At 43.7% G+C, this 18782-nt stretch overlaps 1 protein-coding gene across 1 annotated transcript in view; it reads left to right on the top strand.

Annotated features, from left to right (window-relative positions):
* The window catches only part of Alk (ALK receptor tyrosine kinase), a 790272-nt gene that overhangs the window by 683778 nt on the left and 87712 nt on the right, over nt 1–18782 (top strand). Inside the window, exon 9 of the mRNA XM_008846481.1 lies at nt 7610–7791. Within this exon, the coding sequence (XP_008844703.1) occupies nt 7610–7791 (182 nt within the window). The remainder of the gene's footprint in view (nt 1–7609; nt 7792–18782) is intronic.

Here is an 18782-nt window from a genome sequence, read left to right as displayed (position 1 = left end):
TATAAAATCTTCATGTTTTTACAAAAGGACATAAGGGTATCAGTGGATGGGTGGTCCTTGATGATGTTTTCAGGAAGGATGCTGATCTTTCAGCCTCCTAAATGACCAGGAATCCAATATTCCTTACGCTTCCATAATTGCAAGTACTTTCCAGCATCACAGTTTATTTGTTATCAAAAAATAAATCTGCATCTGGCCAGCTTCTTGCTGTGTTGGGTTGATTTTTCATTAAGCTATTTATAGCTGGAGAGTTGGTGTTTATTTTCTCCAGGTGAATTAGAAGATGGTGCACAAAAAAAAAAAAAAACATTGGATTTTACCATGAGTCAATATTCTCAGCAGAAGTTAACAAGATGCCACACAGAAATAAGGGAGCACTTAAAATTAGAAGATCATACTTAGAATCACAACTTGTGGTATCTCAGGTCCGGGCAGAGCTTTGACCACTGTATTAGCTGCTTTTCTCATTGCTGTGACAGAATACCTGACAGAAATCAAAGAGAGGAAGGATTTATAGTTCAGGGTGTCAGGGTGAGGAAAACATGGAAGCATTCATGAGGCTGGAAAGGGCTCCTGTCCATGAGTGGCGGTGGGAGCTTGAGGCAGCTTGTTCACATCTCCATGAATCAGGAAGCAGGAAGTCCAGGCTAGAAGCAAAACCAGCCTGAAGTCCTCAAGCCCAGGCCCTACAGCCCTACATCTACTGGCTATACCCCATACTTGAAAGGTTCCCCAACCTTCCAAAACAGTGCCATCTAGGGACCAAGTGTTCAAACACATAAGTCTATGGGAGACATTGGACATTTAAACCCTAACTACTTGCATCCAGAGCTTTTTTTAATGTCCCTGATAACTCCAGTCTTGGTCATCCATTCTCAGGCAGGTGACCCCTAATGTGGGAAATACCCAGGATACCTATCACACCTCAATCAATCCCATCTTTTCCTGCATCTCTCTGCTAAAACATGTTTCCCATTGTTTTCATGAAATAAACAATGGAACATCCATTCTTGGTTTCAGCTCTAATACTGAAACTCCCTCTGCCCTTCAGAAATTTGAAGAACCATCACAATTACCTTCCCAAGCATTAGGAGTGCTGCAGGCAGGATGGATGTTATTGGCTACCATTGAGTCTTTCAGATCTAAATCCTATGATTTTTTTATGAGTTCAAGAGATTGTTCTGAAGCTGACACGAGGTATACATAGCAAACCCGGGGCACATTCTAGACATAAAATTGCAGTAATTACCTCGGGAGGAGGAAAGGGCCATGAGAGAAATAATAGCATTAGGCCTAGCCACAATGCTGCCCCTGCTTTACATACAGGACTTTAATTAATAAAATGACAAACACTGGTACCACATAATTGGAAAGTCTATCAGGCTCCATGGAGAGGCAGGGGGAAAAAGACCCTTTGAAAGGGCCAGCTGGAGCCAGGAGATATAATTGCTGGTGGCGTGCTCCTGGTGGTGCCTCTTTTCACTTGTCTCACTGGCTGTCTGCATGCAAAAGAGTTTATTAGTCCAAAGCTGCCATTTATAACCTATATCTATTAGGACATATCCAGAAGGAACAAAATTTTATTGTTACAGGCTTGGACAAGTGCTATTTTTTCACAAATTTGTTTTTGTATATGATTTTACATATTTTTGTAGCTACACACACACACACACACACACACACGCACACACACACCACTGTTAATTGGCCAGCAGAAACAATGGTTGAAATGGCTAAAATCCACTGCCTCCCTAATTCTTCCAATCTGAGAGTAATTCTCAGGTCTAAGATCTTGTTAGAATATGAATTCTGATTCAGTTGAACTGGGAAAGGACTGAAGACCCTGCATTTGTAGAAAGTTCCCAGGAGACGTCACCATTGTGGGTTCACAGACCACACTTTATAAATAAGGATCTAGAAATTCTTCTCAACAGGCCCCAAGGGCTACCACAATATACTACATGCACATGACAGTACTGGTTTGATAGAAAGAGCACACACAGGGAGATCTTGGAATCCCAAGCTGTATCATTTGAGTTGAGTGTCTATGGGTGACTGGCTTTACCGCTCCAACCCCAGATTTCTTCTTCTGAAAATGTTAGTCAAACTTCTGTTGCTGTGACAGGTACCCAAGAGGAAACAATATAAAGGACAAAGGATTTGTTTTGACTTAGCGATCTCAGTCCATGATCAGCTGGCACCATTGTGTTTAAGTCTATGCATCATGGAGGAAGAGTACGGCAGAGGAAAACTGCTCACTTCATGACTGCCAGGAAGCAAAGAGAAACAGGAAAAGTCTAGGGCCAGATGCACTCTTCAAAGGACACTCCTAGTGACCTGTTTTCTCTAAGCAGGTCCCACCTCCATTACCTCCCAATGATGCCATCACACGGGAATCACTCAAATTACCACCAGTGAGTATATCTGCCACCTGAAAACCAAGCCTTCAACACACAAGTCTTTGGGGAAGGACATTTCATATTCAAACCACCACAACCTGTGGTCGATTAATATATATATTAATACCTGCATGAATGGATATTGTGAATATAAAAATAAGACAGCATGTGTGTCTAATGCAGCTTTCTGGCATTCAAAATCAATTAGAGAATTACTTCATACCTTATAGACCACCCAGAGAGAAACAGGTATCAAAATTGGATTCCAAGGATGTCTTGTGCCTATCATGGGCACTGGGACTTTGCTGTCAAGATCAAACTGGGTACACTTGGCATAGGGATCTATATAGAATAACATCAAAGGGGCTCATTAGGACTAGATAAAGGAGATGGAAGTCATTAGGAGTGACTTAAGCCTACAGTTTGCTTTAGGAAACACAGTGGTTTTAGATACAAGTAACTAAATGGGATACTCAGTAAAACTTGACATCAGTCTTCAAGTTTTTGTAATTAAAAAGTTGGCATATTGGAGAGATGGCTCCATTGATAAAGTACTTGCCTTGTAAGCATTGAGGACCTGAATTTGATCCCCAGAACTCACATTTTTAAAAAGACAGAATTGGTGGTCTGTATTTGTAATCCCAACAATGGAGATACCCAACAGGAAGATCCCTGGGGTTTGCTGGCTAGTCAGCTCACCTGCTTGGTGAGTATCAAGCCAGTGAGAAACTCTGTCTCAAAAAAAAGTTGGTGGATGGAGAGCACCTGATAAACAACACTCAGGGTTGTCCTCTGATCTCCACATGCATGTGCATACATATGCACCCTCACCCATGCACACATGTGTACCTGTATACACACACACACACACACACACACACACACACACACACCAAGCAATTGGCAAGACTCTTAAACTGCAGGTCCAAGGGGAGCTCTGTCTCAGGTTATTCCTGCCCAGCATCATTCCTGGGGACTCTCACTCCCTGAGTTGATCTCAGTCTTTCCCTAGGGATAATACAGCGACCCCATGAAAGCCTGTGTTGAGGGCTGTATCCTCCCCCTGCAGGAGAGTCACCCCCATTACATCTTGGTGACAAGTGGGCCCAGTTAAGGCCATTTCTTAATGATCAAGAATCATTTCTTACTACAAGTCCAAGGTGAAAATGGACCCCTCACTGAGAGAGCCAGTCCACTTCCTGCACTAAGTAGTCCCCTCTCCCCAGCAGTCTCAACCCAGGCTATACTTCAGAGTCACCTGGAGGGATTTTTAAGGACTGCTGATGCCCAGAACCTACCTAGACTGCTTAAATCAGAATTTCTCAAGTGGAGGCCAGACACTGGCAATTTGGCAAACTCCCTAGATAAGTCTAGTTTTCGGCCCAGGTTGAAAATCACAAGTTTCACATGTCATTCACAGTGTCACAATTCCATCTGACTCAGTCTCTGTAGCCACCTTTGAAGGTAAGAAGAGAAAGTACAGCTATGGTCACAAGAAAGTAGAGGCTCAGGGAGGTGAGCAAGAGGCTTGAGATCACGCAGTTAATGCACTATAGTCATGGAGTACAGACACTTAGTGCATCCATAGTCGACAAGCCAGGAAATGAGAATGGTTTGAAGAGCCCCTGGAGAGTCAGTGCTGATGTAAAGGGCAGTTGCTTCCAATGCATTCTGGAAAGGCAGTAAATGAGTCATAAAGTGCCAGGGCAGAGCCTCAGAGGCTGCCCTGTAACTCAGTGCCTCTCTGTAGAGTCTGTTTCAATAGATATGTGACCAATCCAGAGATTCTGTCTTTCTAACAAGGTCCCCGGTAACCAACAGATACTGGTGTTGAAGACCAGACTCTGAACAGAAAAATATTGACTGGCTCAGAGGAAGAATCTGGAAGTCACAGGGATATAAATGAAGATAAGAAGCAGACCTGGGGGAAGATGGTAGATTTTAAGCTGCTTTATCTCAGGAAGAATATCTGCCTGGGTGCATCACTTTACTGACTCAGGGATCAAAACATGAATCACACCAAACACATTTGCCAGCCATTTACTGACTATCAGTTTTCCATCTTATTCTAACTTCTTCATCTATTTCTAAAACAAGACACTATTGAAACTCAGAATGTGCCTTGGCTTGCATTATGACTGTGTGTGCTTTCTGTTGTAAATGTGGGTAGTACCATTGTAAGATGAAAGAAACATTTTTTTAATTCTCTAATTTATCCACAGTGCTGAACTATTGGGGCAAGTGGCTGTCGTGACCTAAATCTTGACACTGTTAAGTGTCTTGTTTTGTCTTGTATCTCTGTCTTGACTATAAAGTGGCTCTACAGCGCATTTGAAATTGGTTATATTTTTTTAATTCTAACTTCCTAGTTAGATCAAAAATTCCATAAGGGCAGGAAAGAGATGTATAGAATAAACCACAAAGTATGTATACTATAACTACTTGTGAGTGAATAAATAAATGATCAAGTCTCCCAAAAACTGATACCGAGAAGGATCCTAACATCCCTCCTCAAGAGGCTGAGAAGCCTTAGGACAACCCAGGTCTCTCTCTCCTGTCTCCTCTTTCTTGTCTTCTCTCTCCTTTCTCACTCCTCTGTCTTCTTATCACTCTTCTCTCTCTGAGCCCCCTATTTCTCTCCACTGCCCTGGCTGACCTAAAATAAAGTGCAGGAAGACGGAGAAATCTCTCAGGTATCTCTGTCACATACATGAGACTCAACTTGACTACTTGATCAATATTCGTTGAATGACTAAAATGTTGCCTTCCTTAGATCATAGAGGTGTATGACTGCCTTGATTTTTCCAATAGGGAACAAGAAACCACTGAAGGTTGTTGAGCTGAGTCACAGATGTCAGCAACAAACAGGTAAATGTGACAGAGATGCACAGGAGATTACAGAACGGAGAAAGAGAGAGGAAAAGGTGCTTTAGGAGCCCATGAACACAGAGAATAAGTTATAAAGGAGATAGTGAGACTTCTATTATTAGAATAATTGTGAAATGGAAGCCAGGCTGAAAGAAAGTTTTAAAGAATGGATGAGAGTGTAGCTCAGTGGTAGAGTGCTTACATAGTACATACGAGGCTTTGGGTTCTATCCCTAGCACAAAAAAGAGCTGGGGTGGAGGGGATGGAAGCATCATTTACGTACCAGTTGCCCAATACATGAACATCTAAATGGAGGTACAGAAATGGGTTGCAAGCTAAAAGGGCTACAAAGGTCGAATTGGTATCTGATATTTTTCCAGAATGAGTGGGATCTGATCTTTGTATGTGGAGGAACCAGAAGGTAGAAAGACCCAAGACGCTAGGGAACGGAGGAAAGTAACTGAACGGACGAGGGCTTGGGGGAGATGGAATGGGCAGAGGCATAGCAGAAGGAAATGAAGGAGGCCTCTCCCTCCAGGACAGAAGAGAAAGGATAAGTAAGCAAGCACTTAGCTGAAAAATGGAGGAGAGAAGGACAGATTGTGCCTTCTGTTGTAGAACTGTCTCCCTAACGTGGAGTTCAAATCACTGGATCAGGAACTGGGGACCAGGGGATGCAGTATCACTGACCAAAGGAGAATTTGAAATGCCCATCATGCTACCTATGTCCAAAAAAAATCAGATATGGAAATCCTCAGAGAATGATTAAGTACCACCAAATCATCTCGGGCACTGAGGTTCAATTGTATGAATTTATTGAATTCCAAATCCACACTGTTCTGCAGCCAAGGAGCAAAAGCAGATAAGGCATGTGTCAGATATCATCCCAGACAGGACATGCATGGTGTGTACACTGCATGGTGTGTATTGCAGGCTGAGACAATTTAGTGTTAGCAAAGGTGGAATTTAAAAAAAAAAAAATTGGGGGGTTCTTTTTGAGACAGGGTCTCCCTGTAGCCCCAGCTGACCTGGAACTTGCTATGTAGACCAGGCTGGCCTCGAACTCACAGAGATCTGCCTGCCTCTGCCTCCCATGGCATCCAAACAGTCACACGCAAAAATCCAAGAAGGGGGATAAAAAGCATTGACAGATTCATTCAGCTACTATGGGGGCTTTCAATGGACGTAAATGTTTGCTCCACTGGATATGAGAAAATGGGAAAGACAGATGTGAAGAGGTTGTCGTTTTAGATCAGGCTCACTAGATTGGGGCCTAGGGTCCAGGCATGGCCTTGTACATAAGAGAGTATGAAGTCTCAAGCTGCTGTGGCTGTTGGTACTTAACCTCTTCAATCAAGTTATAAGGCAGCCATCAATCAGGGATTGGAAGACTAGGGACACAAAGGAGCACCTCTTCAAAGCATGAGAATCCAAGAACATGGGTACTGTAGTTAATGAGATCTCCAGCCTGCTACAAGCTAAATTTTGCCTTTGTTTCTACACTACTTTTTTTATTATAGAATCTGAACATGACTGTAATTCTCTTAAGCTTTAGATGTTGCTTATAGATTATTACCATCAAACACAATTCTAGTATCTTAAACATCAGTTTGTAGCATGTACTGCCTCTGAACAAGACTGCATTTAAACTTTCTTAGAAAGATTATGAGTTACAATTCTCTTTCAAGTGTCTAGGGAATGATGCCATAGAAACCTTTCATAAAGATGTAATGAAAACATACGCTTGTGGCTTCATTTTGGAAGACAACAATATTAAGAGATCACAATGAGAGAAAGAGAGAGAGAGAGATTGTATCTGTGTCTGTGCCTGTGTGTGTGTTGCCTACCAAGTCATAAACTCACCCATTAGCTTACATGTGGTTTGGCCCTGTTCAATTAAGATTATAATTATTAGAAAGAATAAAAATCTATTAAACCCAAATCCACTAAAAGAAATTGAATGAAAAAAATCATCTGCATAAAGTCACAAAGTATATTGAGACCGTGTACAAAACTATTTGGCTATACTTAGGGAAGTTCATTAAATAACCCCACTGACTGAATTACCTCAGAGGAAAAGTTGGAATATCAGCAACCGGAACAAAGATTCAGAATTACTCACTGGTGGGCCCCCCACCCCTCTTCAGCTCCTTGAACTTCAATAAAGACCTTTTGGGCAAAAGTGAGCAAGATATAGTGAAGATCCTGCTGTTCTCACTGGACCAACCTCACCTGAGCCTCCAGCAACATCCCTTAGGCTTTCACTGAGAATTCCAAGAAGGGAACTTGAGATTTCCTTTCAATACTAACACTTTGTCCTCTGACCCTTCTCTCCCTGACAGCTCCGGATGTCCTGGCTCATCCGTGGAGTTTTGAGAGGAAATGTGTCCTTGGTGCTGGTGGAGAACAAAACCGGAAAGGAGCAAAGTCGGATGGTCTGGCATGTTGCCACCAATGATGCCTCAAATGAAGGCTTGAGCCTATGGCAGTGGACAGTATTGTCTCTTCTCGATGTGTCTGACAGGTGAGCTAGCTACTTTTTACTCTACAAGGCACAATGCTGAAGCAGGCAGGTTTCCCTGTCCCCAAATCCTTTATCCAAGACACTGTATTAGTTACTTCTCATTGCTGTGACAAAATACCCAACAACAGCAACTTAGGAAAGAAGAGTTTATTTGGGCTCACAGTTGGAGGTGTGGGACATACAGAGGTACGGAACAGCTCATCAAACAAATCCACAGTGTGTGAGTAGAGCGGTTTGCTCAGCCTGCTTTCTCTTTTTTCTTTAGTCCAGGACCTCAGCTCATGGAACGGTACTGTCCACATTTAGGGTGGGCCTTTCCACCTCAATTAACCCAACCTAAAAGTTCACTGACCTGCCCAGAGGATTGTCTCCTAAATGATCCTAGAATCTGTCAAGTTGACAGTCAGTATTAAGCATCACAAACAGGTTCACACACAATCAGGCACCCCTTCTGCTGGTTATCAGGAGCAAGAGACTCTCCAAAGGATTTTGTGCTAATAAGTGTTCATCTCCTATATCTCTTACCTGGCCTGATTAGCTGCCTCCAGGATCTGTCTGTGGGAAGAGCTGAAAGAGAGCCACTCAGTGCTCCCAAATAATAATCAGGTTTCGTACCCGTCTATATGGCATTTTCTCTTACTTGATAGATTTCACCTTACTTTCCCGTTTGACATTTTATGTTTCCTTATTAATAACAAAACCATAGTGGATGAGAAAAGCCTTTTCATTATTCCTAAAAATCAAAGGGGTAAAGTACCCCCCACAAGTAGGCCTCGGAGTCAGGATTGGCATCCAGGCCCGACTCTGAGTCCACTACTCTGTTGAGTCAGGCCCCAAGGTGAGTTGACATTAGATGCCAGGCTCTTCACTAAGCAGAAAAGTACTTCTGCCAGGTGTACTGGTTCCTACTGGATACTTTGAGCCTCGGTTTCCTCACCTCTAAACAGAGAGGGTTGGGCTACCAGATCTTCATCTCTGCGTGGCACTGGAATGGAGCAGACGCCTATGGAGTTCAGCTGCCACTTGTCTTCCCAGGATGGCTCTACTCTGCCACCTGCATTCAGTCTGGAACAAGCAGTGCTGAGTGAAGATGGCCCAGCACAGCAGCACTCATGTGACACTCTGCTGTGCCATACTGAACACTCCATGGGCGGTACTGGTATGCTCCATACCAAAAAGGGAGACAGGATCATTCCTACAGAGGGGCTAGAAGGGGAAAACCGTCTGTTAAAAGGCTAAACATCAAATTCCACCATCTGAAGCAGCTTTCACATTAGTCTCCTAAAACATGTTCGTGTTGCATCCTGGTGGATCCACCTTTGAAATATGAGGAACAAAAGCTAAAAGCAGGGTAGAAAATGGTACCTGTTGTCATAAGGCTTATAGGTATTAAGCCTGGCTTCAAATTCCTCTTCCAAACCTCATATTCTGCTGTTCCTAATGGAAGCTCTGCTGTCACTGCAAGAAGGCACTGTCCTAACTCTAAGCAGTGGCCACCCGCTCCTTCAGATGTTTGTGGGTTAAAAATCAAAGCCCATGGATGTCCCCAGGCTCCAGGACCTGGGACAAATGGATTTAATTAACATGGAGGAAGGGAGAAGTGTGGGTGCTGCCTCCAAAGGCTCGTCTTTTATTCTTTGGGACTGTGGGGTCTCATGCATGGAGGATGGAGAACTTCTGGTGTGCTGCAGCCCTCCCTCCTGGGAGATGAGACATAGAGATAGAAGAAATAAATACAAAAAGAGAAGAGCGCTTCTCTCTCTCTCTCCTCTCTCTCTCTCTCTCTCTCTCTCTCTCTCTCTCTCTCTCTCTCTCTCTCCTCAGTCCAGTAAGTTCTCTCTTATCACTAGGGGATTGAAAGCAAGTAAGACGTTGACTCCGTTTGCTCCCTTCTGCTCTCCTTTCCAGATGTGCCAAGCTAGAATTCCTTACGTCCAGACTGCATCTTCAACTCTCTCCACATCAGTGTTCTTCCTTTACCTTGCATGCCTCTAAACACCACTTTTTCTTAGCTTGTTAAAGAACTCTTCTCTGACTCCTAGACCCTTTATGTGCTTGAAATGTATTCCCATGACTCTTGAGACATCCCTGTGATTATTTTTCAGTCTTTACTATAACCAAGCAGGGTTCATGCCTATCTTATACATCATTGCTTCCTGAACCTTGCACCATGCCTAACACCGAGTAGGCCCAACAAATCTGGGTTGGCTGAGAGATGTTTTGAGAAAAACTGAACATACCTCCAAAGTCCAGCTGAACAAACAGAATTTCAGTAGCACTCCTCATCGGTTCAACCTGTGTCTAACAAAACAGACACAACCACTTTATAAGAAATATGACCACAAAGTGTTCTGTTTAATCAAAGCAGCACCTGTGTCCCATCAGATGAGCCAAAAGCAGCACTTTGTTGCTCTTATGACAGGGAATCTTCTTTAGGGCTTGCCTGGAACTGTGCTTTCTTTGCCTATGGTCACTGTCCTGTCAGAATCACTTTATAAGAAAGACTTTAATCTTAATTGTGTGCCCTGGTACCTGTGAGTCGGGAGCTAGAGCTGAGCACGGAGACCAAGGAACTACAGTCAGATTGCTCCCAGCCCTCAGCAGTCCTTCTGCACTGGCTCGCTGGCTACACCACAGGTCTAAAAAGGCTGGCATCAGGAAGATGTGTGTCCATGAATGACATTTCTTCTGCCCATTTGCAAATATGCAAAGCGATAGAAGTAAGGTAATGATCTGTCATCATTATAAAATTACCATAACTGCAGCCAGACTACAAAGAGTAACAAGAAAAAATCCCAAGAGCAGTGCCCAAGATGTTTTTGAGCAGTGGCAACATCCCTCGAATACAGATACACGCTTTCAAGGTAATTTTGAAGGACAACACCAATTCAAATATGGCCTTGATATAAGCTTAAAAGCACTATCATGGTTTAATATCTACCTGTATAACCATTGTACGTTTCTTCATCCTCTCCCCTACCTAATCCCCCTCCTCAATGTGGTTGCCATTCTTTCTGCTAGAATTAATTTTACCTTTTCTCAAAATGGAAGAAAATCTGTTCTTATTCTAATCATCAGTACCTTACAGCGACATGTGCCTAGTTTTTCTCCTCATAATCATCTGTCTTACTAAATATACTGTTCCCCACCATCCTGAGCTTTGACATGCTTACAGAGCAGAAGCTGCTGAGTTGAACTCATTATGAGGTGGATTTGGAAATACCATGGATCAAATCATGTCCCACAAATCACTGCAATCGTACAGTCAAATATAAAGTACATAACTTATCACACCGGTGTAGGCTCCATTCCCCAGCACTATCATTAGGAAGGCTTTTAGCTGTACTCTGTATACATTGTCTAACAAGAAAAAACGTTCCCTCTGGAGATATTTAGGTTTCCTGCTCCCTTTTGCATCCTTTGTCCTAAAAGACAAGTGTTATGTTTCACAAATGGATCTTCCAAACGAGATCAGTTAACTTAGAATTATGTTCTCATGCATTCAGACCAGAAACTTCATAAAAACAAGATGTTTTTCACTGTTTGACTTTTTGCTATCATCCACAGCATCCCCATTTTTATAAGAGCTTCTATGGACAGCAATGATCTCCCTATGTGTTGCATCTTTCTGACATCAGAAAAGCATTAGAGGGGCATTTTCTTTGCTCTTGCCTATGTAGGGAAACAGAATACCCCAGTGAGCAGAAAACCAGAGATTTCAGGTGATCCTTGGTTCACAGGTCTAGACATTCCCCTGAAAAGACTGTGTTTACCTCATACTTTTTATAAATGGTCACTGCTTTCTGTTGCAGCCATGAAGAGTCTCAAATGCTGATCAGAGCCGACATGTGTTGAGTGCTTGCCGCTAGCCAATCACTGTAACAAGTACTTAGCATGCATTATCTTCTTTCAGCCTTCAAACAGCCCCTTGGGATAGAAACTATAACTAACTCCCTTTATATAGGTGAAATCTGAGGGCTAAGAGGTTAAATGACTTTCCCTTAACCCTTAGGCTAGCCTGCTTCCTTGGCTCTGCCCGAAGAAATGAGGCACAGTATTTGGTGAGAGGTGGGAAACAACCCAGTTTCCATGATAGGTTTTGTTACTGACAGAATATTTGGGTCCTGGGTTATTTTTAGAGCATACCTCTTGTTCATTTCAAATTAATTGTTTGTTTTTCCTTTGCTTCATCACCCCCCTGAAATCCATCATCTTTCTGATTTTCAAACTTTTTAAAAACAGTTAGTAGCCAGGGAGACAATGGGCCAAGTGCTTGCCTAAGTATTAAAACCGAGTTTGATCCCCAGAACCCATGTTAAAAAACAAACAAAAAGAAAAAAAGTGTTGCTGTAATCTCAGTGATGGAGAAACAGAAACAAGAAGATCTGTGGAGCTTGCTGACTAGCCAGTCAAGCCAAATCAGAGCGCCCCAAGTTCAGCAAGAGACCCAGTATCAAAATATAAGGTGGGGATCAATTACAGAAGACACCTAACACCAAACTCCAGCCTCCACTCATATGTACACACATGCACACACATCCACACATAAGCATGAGCAAGTGCACAGAAAAGACCCTAGACACAATATCTGCACATCTTTATGGGGTAGAGCAGGAAAATTCAGTTCCTGCATACACTGTGAAATGATCAAATCAGAGTACTAAGCACTTCCATCTCCTCAAACAATTACCATTTCTAAGTAATAAAAATTTGGAATTTTTATTTTTTTCCTTGTCACTTTAAAATATCTTGTAGATTATTATAACCATTAGTGCTACAGAAACCAAAGCTTATTCCTCCTCTCTGTTGCAGAGCACCTTATTTATCTTCTTAATCCCACAATTATGTTCTGATGAAGACACTTCCCGTCTGGCCCATGCTGCCTGTCTTTTCTTCTCTTACACCTCTGCCTCCAGTAGGAGCATCACCAAAAGAGCGGGCTTCCCTTTCCCTTCCAGGCTATTGTGTCCTCCCTCCCTCTGTGTCATCTTGGGCCATCATTCTAGCATGCTTTTGGCTGTCCCCACACCATATGTTCCTACTCCAAAACCAAGCACAGATTCTGACAGGCATTTTTAATTGCAAATATATTAATGTCACACACCTAACAAAGACATAAAAAATGAAATACATTTAGCTGTACATTTAATGAATCTTCCCATTGGAAATAAATGTCAGTACCGTAAGGACACATAAGGAAACCCAGCCATAAGGCTATACCAGGCTGGACAGAGCCCTCCTCTGTCCCCAGGACAACACAGCAGAGGGGGTGGCTCTGTGTCCCTTCTCTCCTGCCTGCCTTCCCACTTCTTCAAAGTTCTGTTTGTAACTGCCTTACTTCCATGTCAGCCGCTCCCCTGTGAAGAGGCCCACTGGTGGGGAGGAGGCGATGTCACCATGCAAAGTCCCACAAGTCAGCGCCTGCTTCCCTCTGCTGGACAGTCTGCTGCGACTTTCACAGTGCTCTTACATCCCTTTACTGTGCACCCACAGTCACTAAGCACCCTTGCCTGGGGGCTTTACCCCTTTCCAGAACTGGCTACCCAGGCCCACAACACTGGGTATCTAGGTTCCACTTTCAGATGAGAAGACTGTGGTCCAAGGTCCTACAGGTCACTAACCAAACAACTTCTCAGTAGAGGTCCTACTTCCAATATACTATGAAGATTCTCATGATGAAATGGTACCAACCTTCATCCATCATCACCCAGGTATTATGTATTTTCTATCTAACCAGTATTTGAGGACCTATTTGGTGCCAGGTGATGGACTCCCCCTAGATGTGTAGCAACAGCACAGCTCCCAAGGAATGCCATCACACAGGGACTGGCCAGGAAACCAGGCTGCAGTATAGCAGAGCCTCAGGGCTTGGAGGAGGGAGCTTGGGAACCTGGAGTAGCACAGAGTCCAACAAAACTGCAGCTGTGGAGCCTCATTGCTTCCCGACAGGCACCCCTGTATGCTGTGCAGGGACCACCCTCTACCAGGCATGCCATACCAACAGAAGTAGAGAGCAATGAGGATCTTTCAGAAACTGTGGCCCAGAGACATTAAATAATGGTCCAGAGGCACACACTAAGGAAGTAAAAATCAGGTGGTCTCATTTACTGTTAGCAGGCACACATGGAAACAGCCTGGAGAATTCCACAGGCTCCAGAGTGGGAGGTGGGAGAAGGGTGTCTCACCTGTACCTCCTGAGGTGAGTCCACACCTGTGAGCAGCACCAGAAGAAGACAGAAGGAACCCTGCACTCCTAACTGTGGTGGGGCAGCACTGCTTAACCAGCACTGCAGTGACTGGGACTCCTGATACACTGCTGACAATGTTAGCCTGAGTCAGTACCCTGGGTCATGAGAAAATATGGTGCTTTTAGGCAGAACAGGATAAATCATGCTCACTAAGGCCAACAAGTCTTTCCCTGAGGGGCTCAAACCCTTCACGCCACACACTTGCCTTCATGGTCCTTTCCCATAGGGAAAGTAGGATGAGTCCCTGGCTCTGTTGGCAGCTTGCTAGATGAGGGCCCTTCTTCAGCCTTTACTCTGTGCTCTTTGGAGCACTGACAGAAGACTGAACAGGGATCCAGGCCCCACTGAACCACATACATGTGCCCACTTATCCTCATCAAAATATGGGCTTTCAAGCCCTCGGTTTATTGAGGAGAAGCCATGAAGCAAACTGTCCAGAGATACACAATTAAGAAGCAGAAGAAGAAGGGCTCAAGGCAAAGTTTTCTAGCTCAGGATGAACCTTCTTTCAAGCACCTGCTATCAGAGTCGAGAAATATCTTCTATGAATCTCAAGGACCACAGGCTGCAGTGTTATCTCAGAGTAGGAGCTGATATGAGGGAACTGTGGTATGGAGGCTATACCTGAGCTACCTGGATACCCTCTAGGCAGCCTGTCAACCATGAGATCATCCAACACCTGCAGGGCCCAGCCACTCAGAGAGGACTCAGAAAAAGGACTCCAGCCTACTGAAGCAAGCCACACATAGCCTGAGTGCAGCTAGGCTACCACACAGGTCATGCAGAAATGGATATGGACATGTGATCAGCAGACAGGTGCAAAGCTAAGGACAAGAGGAAGGCCTCCACAGCATAACAGAAACTTGGTCAGTGAACACAGAGCCTCATGTACAGCACACACGCATGAAAAAAATCACATCTGAGTCCCAGAATGCTGGACTATTCTCCTTCAGTGCACCCTGTCTGGCACCCCAGGATGTCCCTAGTCTTAGAACAGTGCCAGGGTGTGCAGAAAGGGAAGGGTATAGCTGAGAGGGAAGGGTTCTCCAGTCTCCTGCAGCCATCAAAGGGCAAACTTTACCCATTACCCCATGAGCAGCTTAGGCATCAACCTTCCTGATGCCACCTATACGGAACAATCCTAAGTACCTAGGCTTGTGCTACTTGCTGTGCTGTTCGGATGCTACTACCTAAAGTAACAGTAAGCCTCCAATCCCCAGAACTCTAAAAAAATGAAATTGATGTATTGCCCATATGTAATCAAACATGGGTGAGCTTGATAAATGGTCTTCTACTTGGTTATTTAGGAACCCAGGCATCCCATTCTGTGGCTTCACTCTTTTCTCCAACCTTTAATCCTTTGCATTCAGCTAGCCAGTGGAGGAAGAGCACATCCTAAGTACCTAGGCTTGTGCTACTTGCTGTGCTGTTCGGATGCTACTACTTAAAGTAACAGTAAGCCTCCAATCCCCAGAACTCTAAAAAAAATGAAATTGATGTATTGCCCATATGTAATCAAACATGAGCTTGATAAATGGTCTTCTACTTGGTTATTTAGGAACCCAGGCATCCCACTCTGTGGCTTCACTCTTTTCTCCAACCTTGGAATCCTTTGCATTCAGCTAGCCAGTGGAGGAAGAGCATGGGGAGCTAGCATGGAAGGTTTTAATGAGTCATCTCCTCTCCCTTTCCATTGGTTAGAACTCAGGCTTATGGCCACACTCACTTCAAGGGATGTTGGGAAATGCAGTCTAGCTGTGTGCCCAAATAAGAGAAGTGGGTTAGATGAAAAAAATGAGACATTTCATAGAATATGCCAAGAAATACAGCTCCCATCTGTGGGCATCTGTCAGAGTGTCGCTTGCAAAGACTGCTTCCTCATTTAGCTGCTCTGAGCATTGATCAGCCCACTTCTCCACAAGCTTCATAATTCAAGGCTGAAATCAATTCTAGGATCTATTCTGAGGTATGAATGTTTCATTCCCAAAATTCTATGATGCAGCAAAAATCTTATTTTCTGGCAGAAATCATTGCATAATTTCTCTTACCAAACTTTTTTCTTTTCTAAAAACAAAAAATAAACAGGGAAAAGTACTTTGAAAAGGCTTAAAGCTACCAGAAAAGCTATTGAACAATGGCTTACAGATCTGACTGAATATTACTATGCACAATAAAACTCCCCCACCCAGGACCAAGAAAATCTCTGTGTTCTCACACACACACACACACACACACACACACACACACACACTCACACAGACTCTGTGTCCACTTCTTGGACTGAGAATTTATATTTTCAAAAAGTTCCCTAGGTAAGACTGGAGAGATGGTTCAGTGGTTAAGAGCACTGGCTGCTCTTGCGGAAGATCCTGATTCAGTTTCCAGCACCCACACGGCAGCTAACCACCATCTGTAACTCCAGTTCCAAGGAATCTGATGACTTCTTCAGGCACATATGTGGTGCACATATATATATGCAGGCAAAAACATTCATAAACATGAAATAAAAATAAACCTTTTTTAATATTACTCAGGTGACTTTGTTGTGTAACTATGTTTGGAAGTCACTGACATAAAATGACAGATCCAAGTCTCTTGTGGACAAAACAGGGAATCAAGAAATGTCTGGAGAGGCATTACTGGCTGTCAAATTGTCGGCAATCATATATTAAGCCCCTACCATGCATGAGGCTATAAGAGTATATAGCCAACCAGCCTCTTGCTAAGTCACTGGATCTGAATGCTGGTGAAAACACATGCATTCAGAGGCAACCTAGCCCACTAGCACCAAGAAAGAACAGAACATGGCTGGTGTTTGGATGGTGCCAAGATCTCCAGTATCCAAGCAGTTAGGGTAACCCAAATGGGGGAAATGAGCTAATAAGCCAGCCCTCAAGAAAAATCCAGGTCTTAAGGAAATGAGAAATGGACAGGGTCATTCATTCCAGGGAAGCCATCAGGGAAAGCAGAGGTTTGGAGGCAGGGATGCTTTCTGTGTGTTCAAGAATAGCCAACTGGGTCATGTCAGAGTATGGTGGGCAGCCAGCCTGGATGAAACTGAGTAGTATGAAGTCATGTGCTTTGGGCTGTGAGTGCAGTTAACAGAGCCCCATGAAGCCCAGAGGCAGGCTGAAGAGTAGGCTCACTGACGCATGGAGTCTGGTGGAGACTCCTGGAAGGAGCCAAATGGGAAATGATCAGAGCCTCAAAGTGGAGCTCAGAACAGGAGAAAGAGGGGGCCAGAAGCAGAAGAAACCCCATCGTCTGCTGCGTTTCAAAGGGTAGCGTTGGCCAGAGACAGCCTTGGCTTCACCGTCTGAGAAGAAGGAAGATGTTGTGGCTGGTGGCTCAGCATGCCGTGTGCACCCAGGCATCGGTATGTGCAAATCAAACATTCATAACTCTAGAAAGATCTGGCCCTGTTTCTTTCTCAGAAAATATCCCAGATCATTGGAGCAAGGAGTAGATTAGCAATTCTGAGCTTTAAATCCTATTCCTAACACTGATTTACTGTGACATTTGGGACAAGCTGTTGCTTTTGATTGCTAAGTTTCCACAATCAAGAGTGCAGAGCACTGAGGCAGATCAGGCCTGTGAGCCTGGTTTAAGAGGCAGTTGCTCAAAATGGTACCACGTGAACCCCTTTAGAATAACGGATGTTCAGATCGGCTCAAGATTTTCTTCATAACATTCACAGCTCAGTTTACAAATCAACAGATGTGTATGTTTTTCATAACTCTTAATGCTTGTGAAAATGTAGCCCAATGTTCTCAGCCCTTCTCCCCTAGGCACAAAATCTGGCATGTAGGGGCTAATTGAGTTTCTGATATTTGAAGCAAAGCAGAATCCAATTGAACATGCCTTGTCCCTTAGGAGGCATCTCATTGATGTGACTTCCACCCTCACTACCATGAAGATGATTCACACATCTTCATTTCCACTCAAGTGCTGGACCCACATTGCCAGCTGCCTGACTGGCATCTCATGACATCACAGCATAAACCCCAGAAGCACTTTGTCCATAGCTCTGCCATTTTCCTAGACATTCAGTTCCCAAGGTCTTTCTTGACTTTTTTCTCACCAGTCACAACCAATGTGTTCCCCATTTTGTATAGACTCTCACTCTGTAGAGGACAGAACTAAAAGGAAGTTCAAAAATCCCATAGTCAGTGAATAATATTAATTACACAACTATTCAAACTCCTTAGGGCAAGGTCAGAGTCTTATACAGCTCTATGCTCCTAACTGCAGGCACAAATGTCTGTCTCATAACACAGGCTGAAATGATTTTTGCTCCAAGGCAAAGGATGAGATATGTAATTTGTTGCACTGCCCAAGGAAGAGAAAATTTGTCATAAAAATGGAATATGAAACAGAAACAATAAAGTATAACCTCTCATCCTAGAAAAAGACAGTGTGAAAATACCATGCATGGACTTAGGAAAAAAAAAAAAGAAAAAAACACCTACAAAATTAGGATTTGCCCAGGGTCTACCCAGTTTATAGCCCTGTCTTGTTCCACAATGATGCTTTGAAATTCAACACCCCCAAACAAAAATGACTGCGAATTCACCCTCACAAAGATATTCTTCTCGGGGCTGGAGAGATGGCTCAGCCATTGAGAACCCTGGCTGCTCCTGCAGAGGTTCAGTTCCCAGCACCCACATGGCAATTAACAATCATCCATAATTCCAGGAGATGCATCACCCTCTTCTGGCCTCTGAGGGCATTGTAGACACGTGG

The sequence above is a fragment of the Nannospalax galili genome, unplaced genomic scaffold (genome assembly GCF_000622305.1).
Source record: "Nannospalax galili isolate Female #2095 unplaced genomic scaffold, S.galili_v1.0 scaffold683, whole genome shotgun sequence".
NCBI lineage: Eukaryota > Metazoa > Chordata > Mammalia > Rodentia > Spalacidae > Nannospalax > Nannospalax galili.
This window is presented reverse-complemented; position numbering and strand designations above follow the sequence as displayed.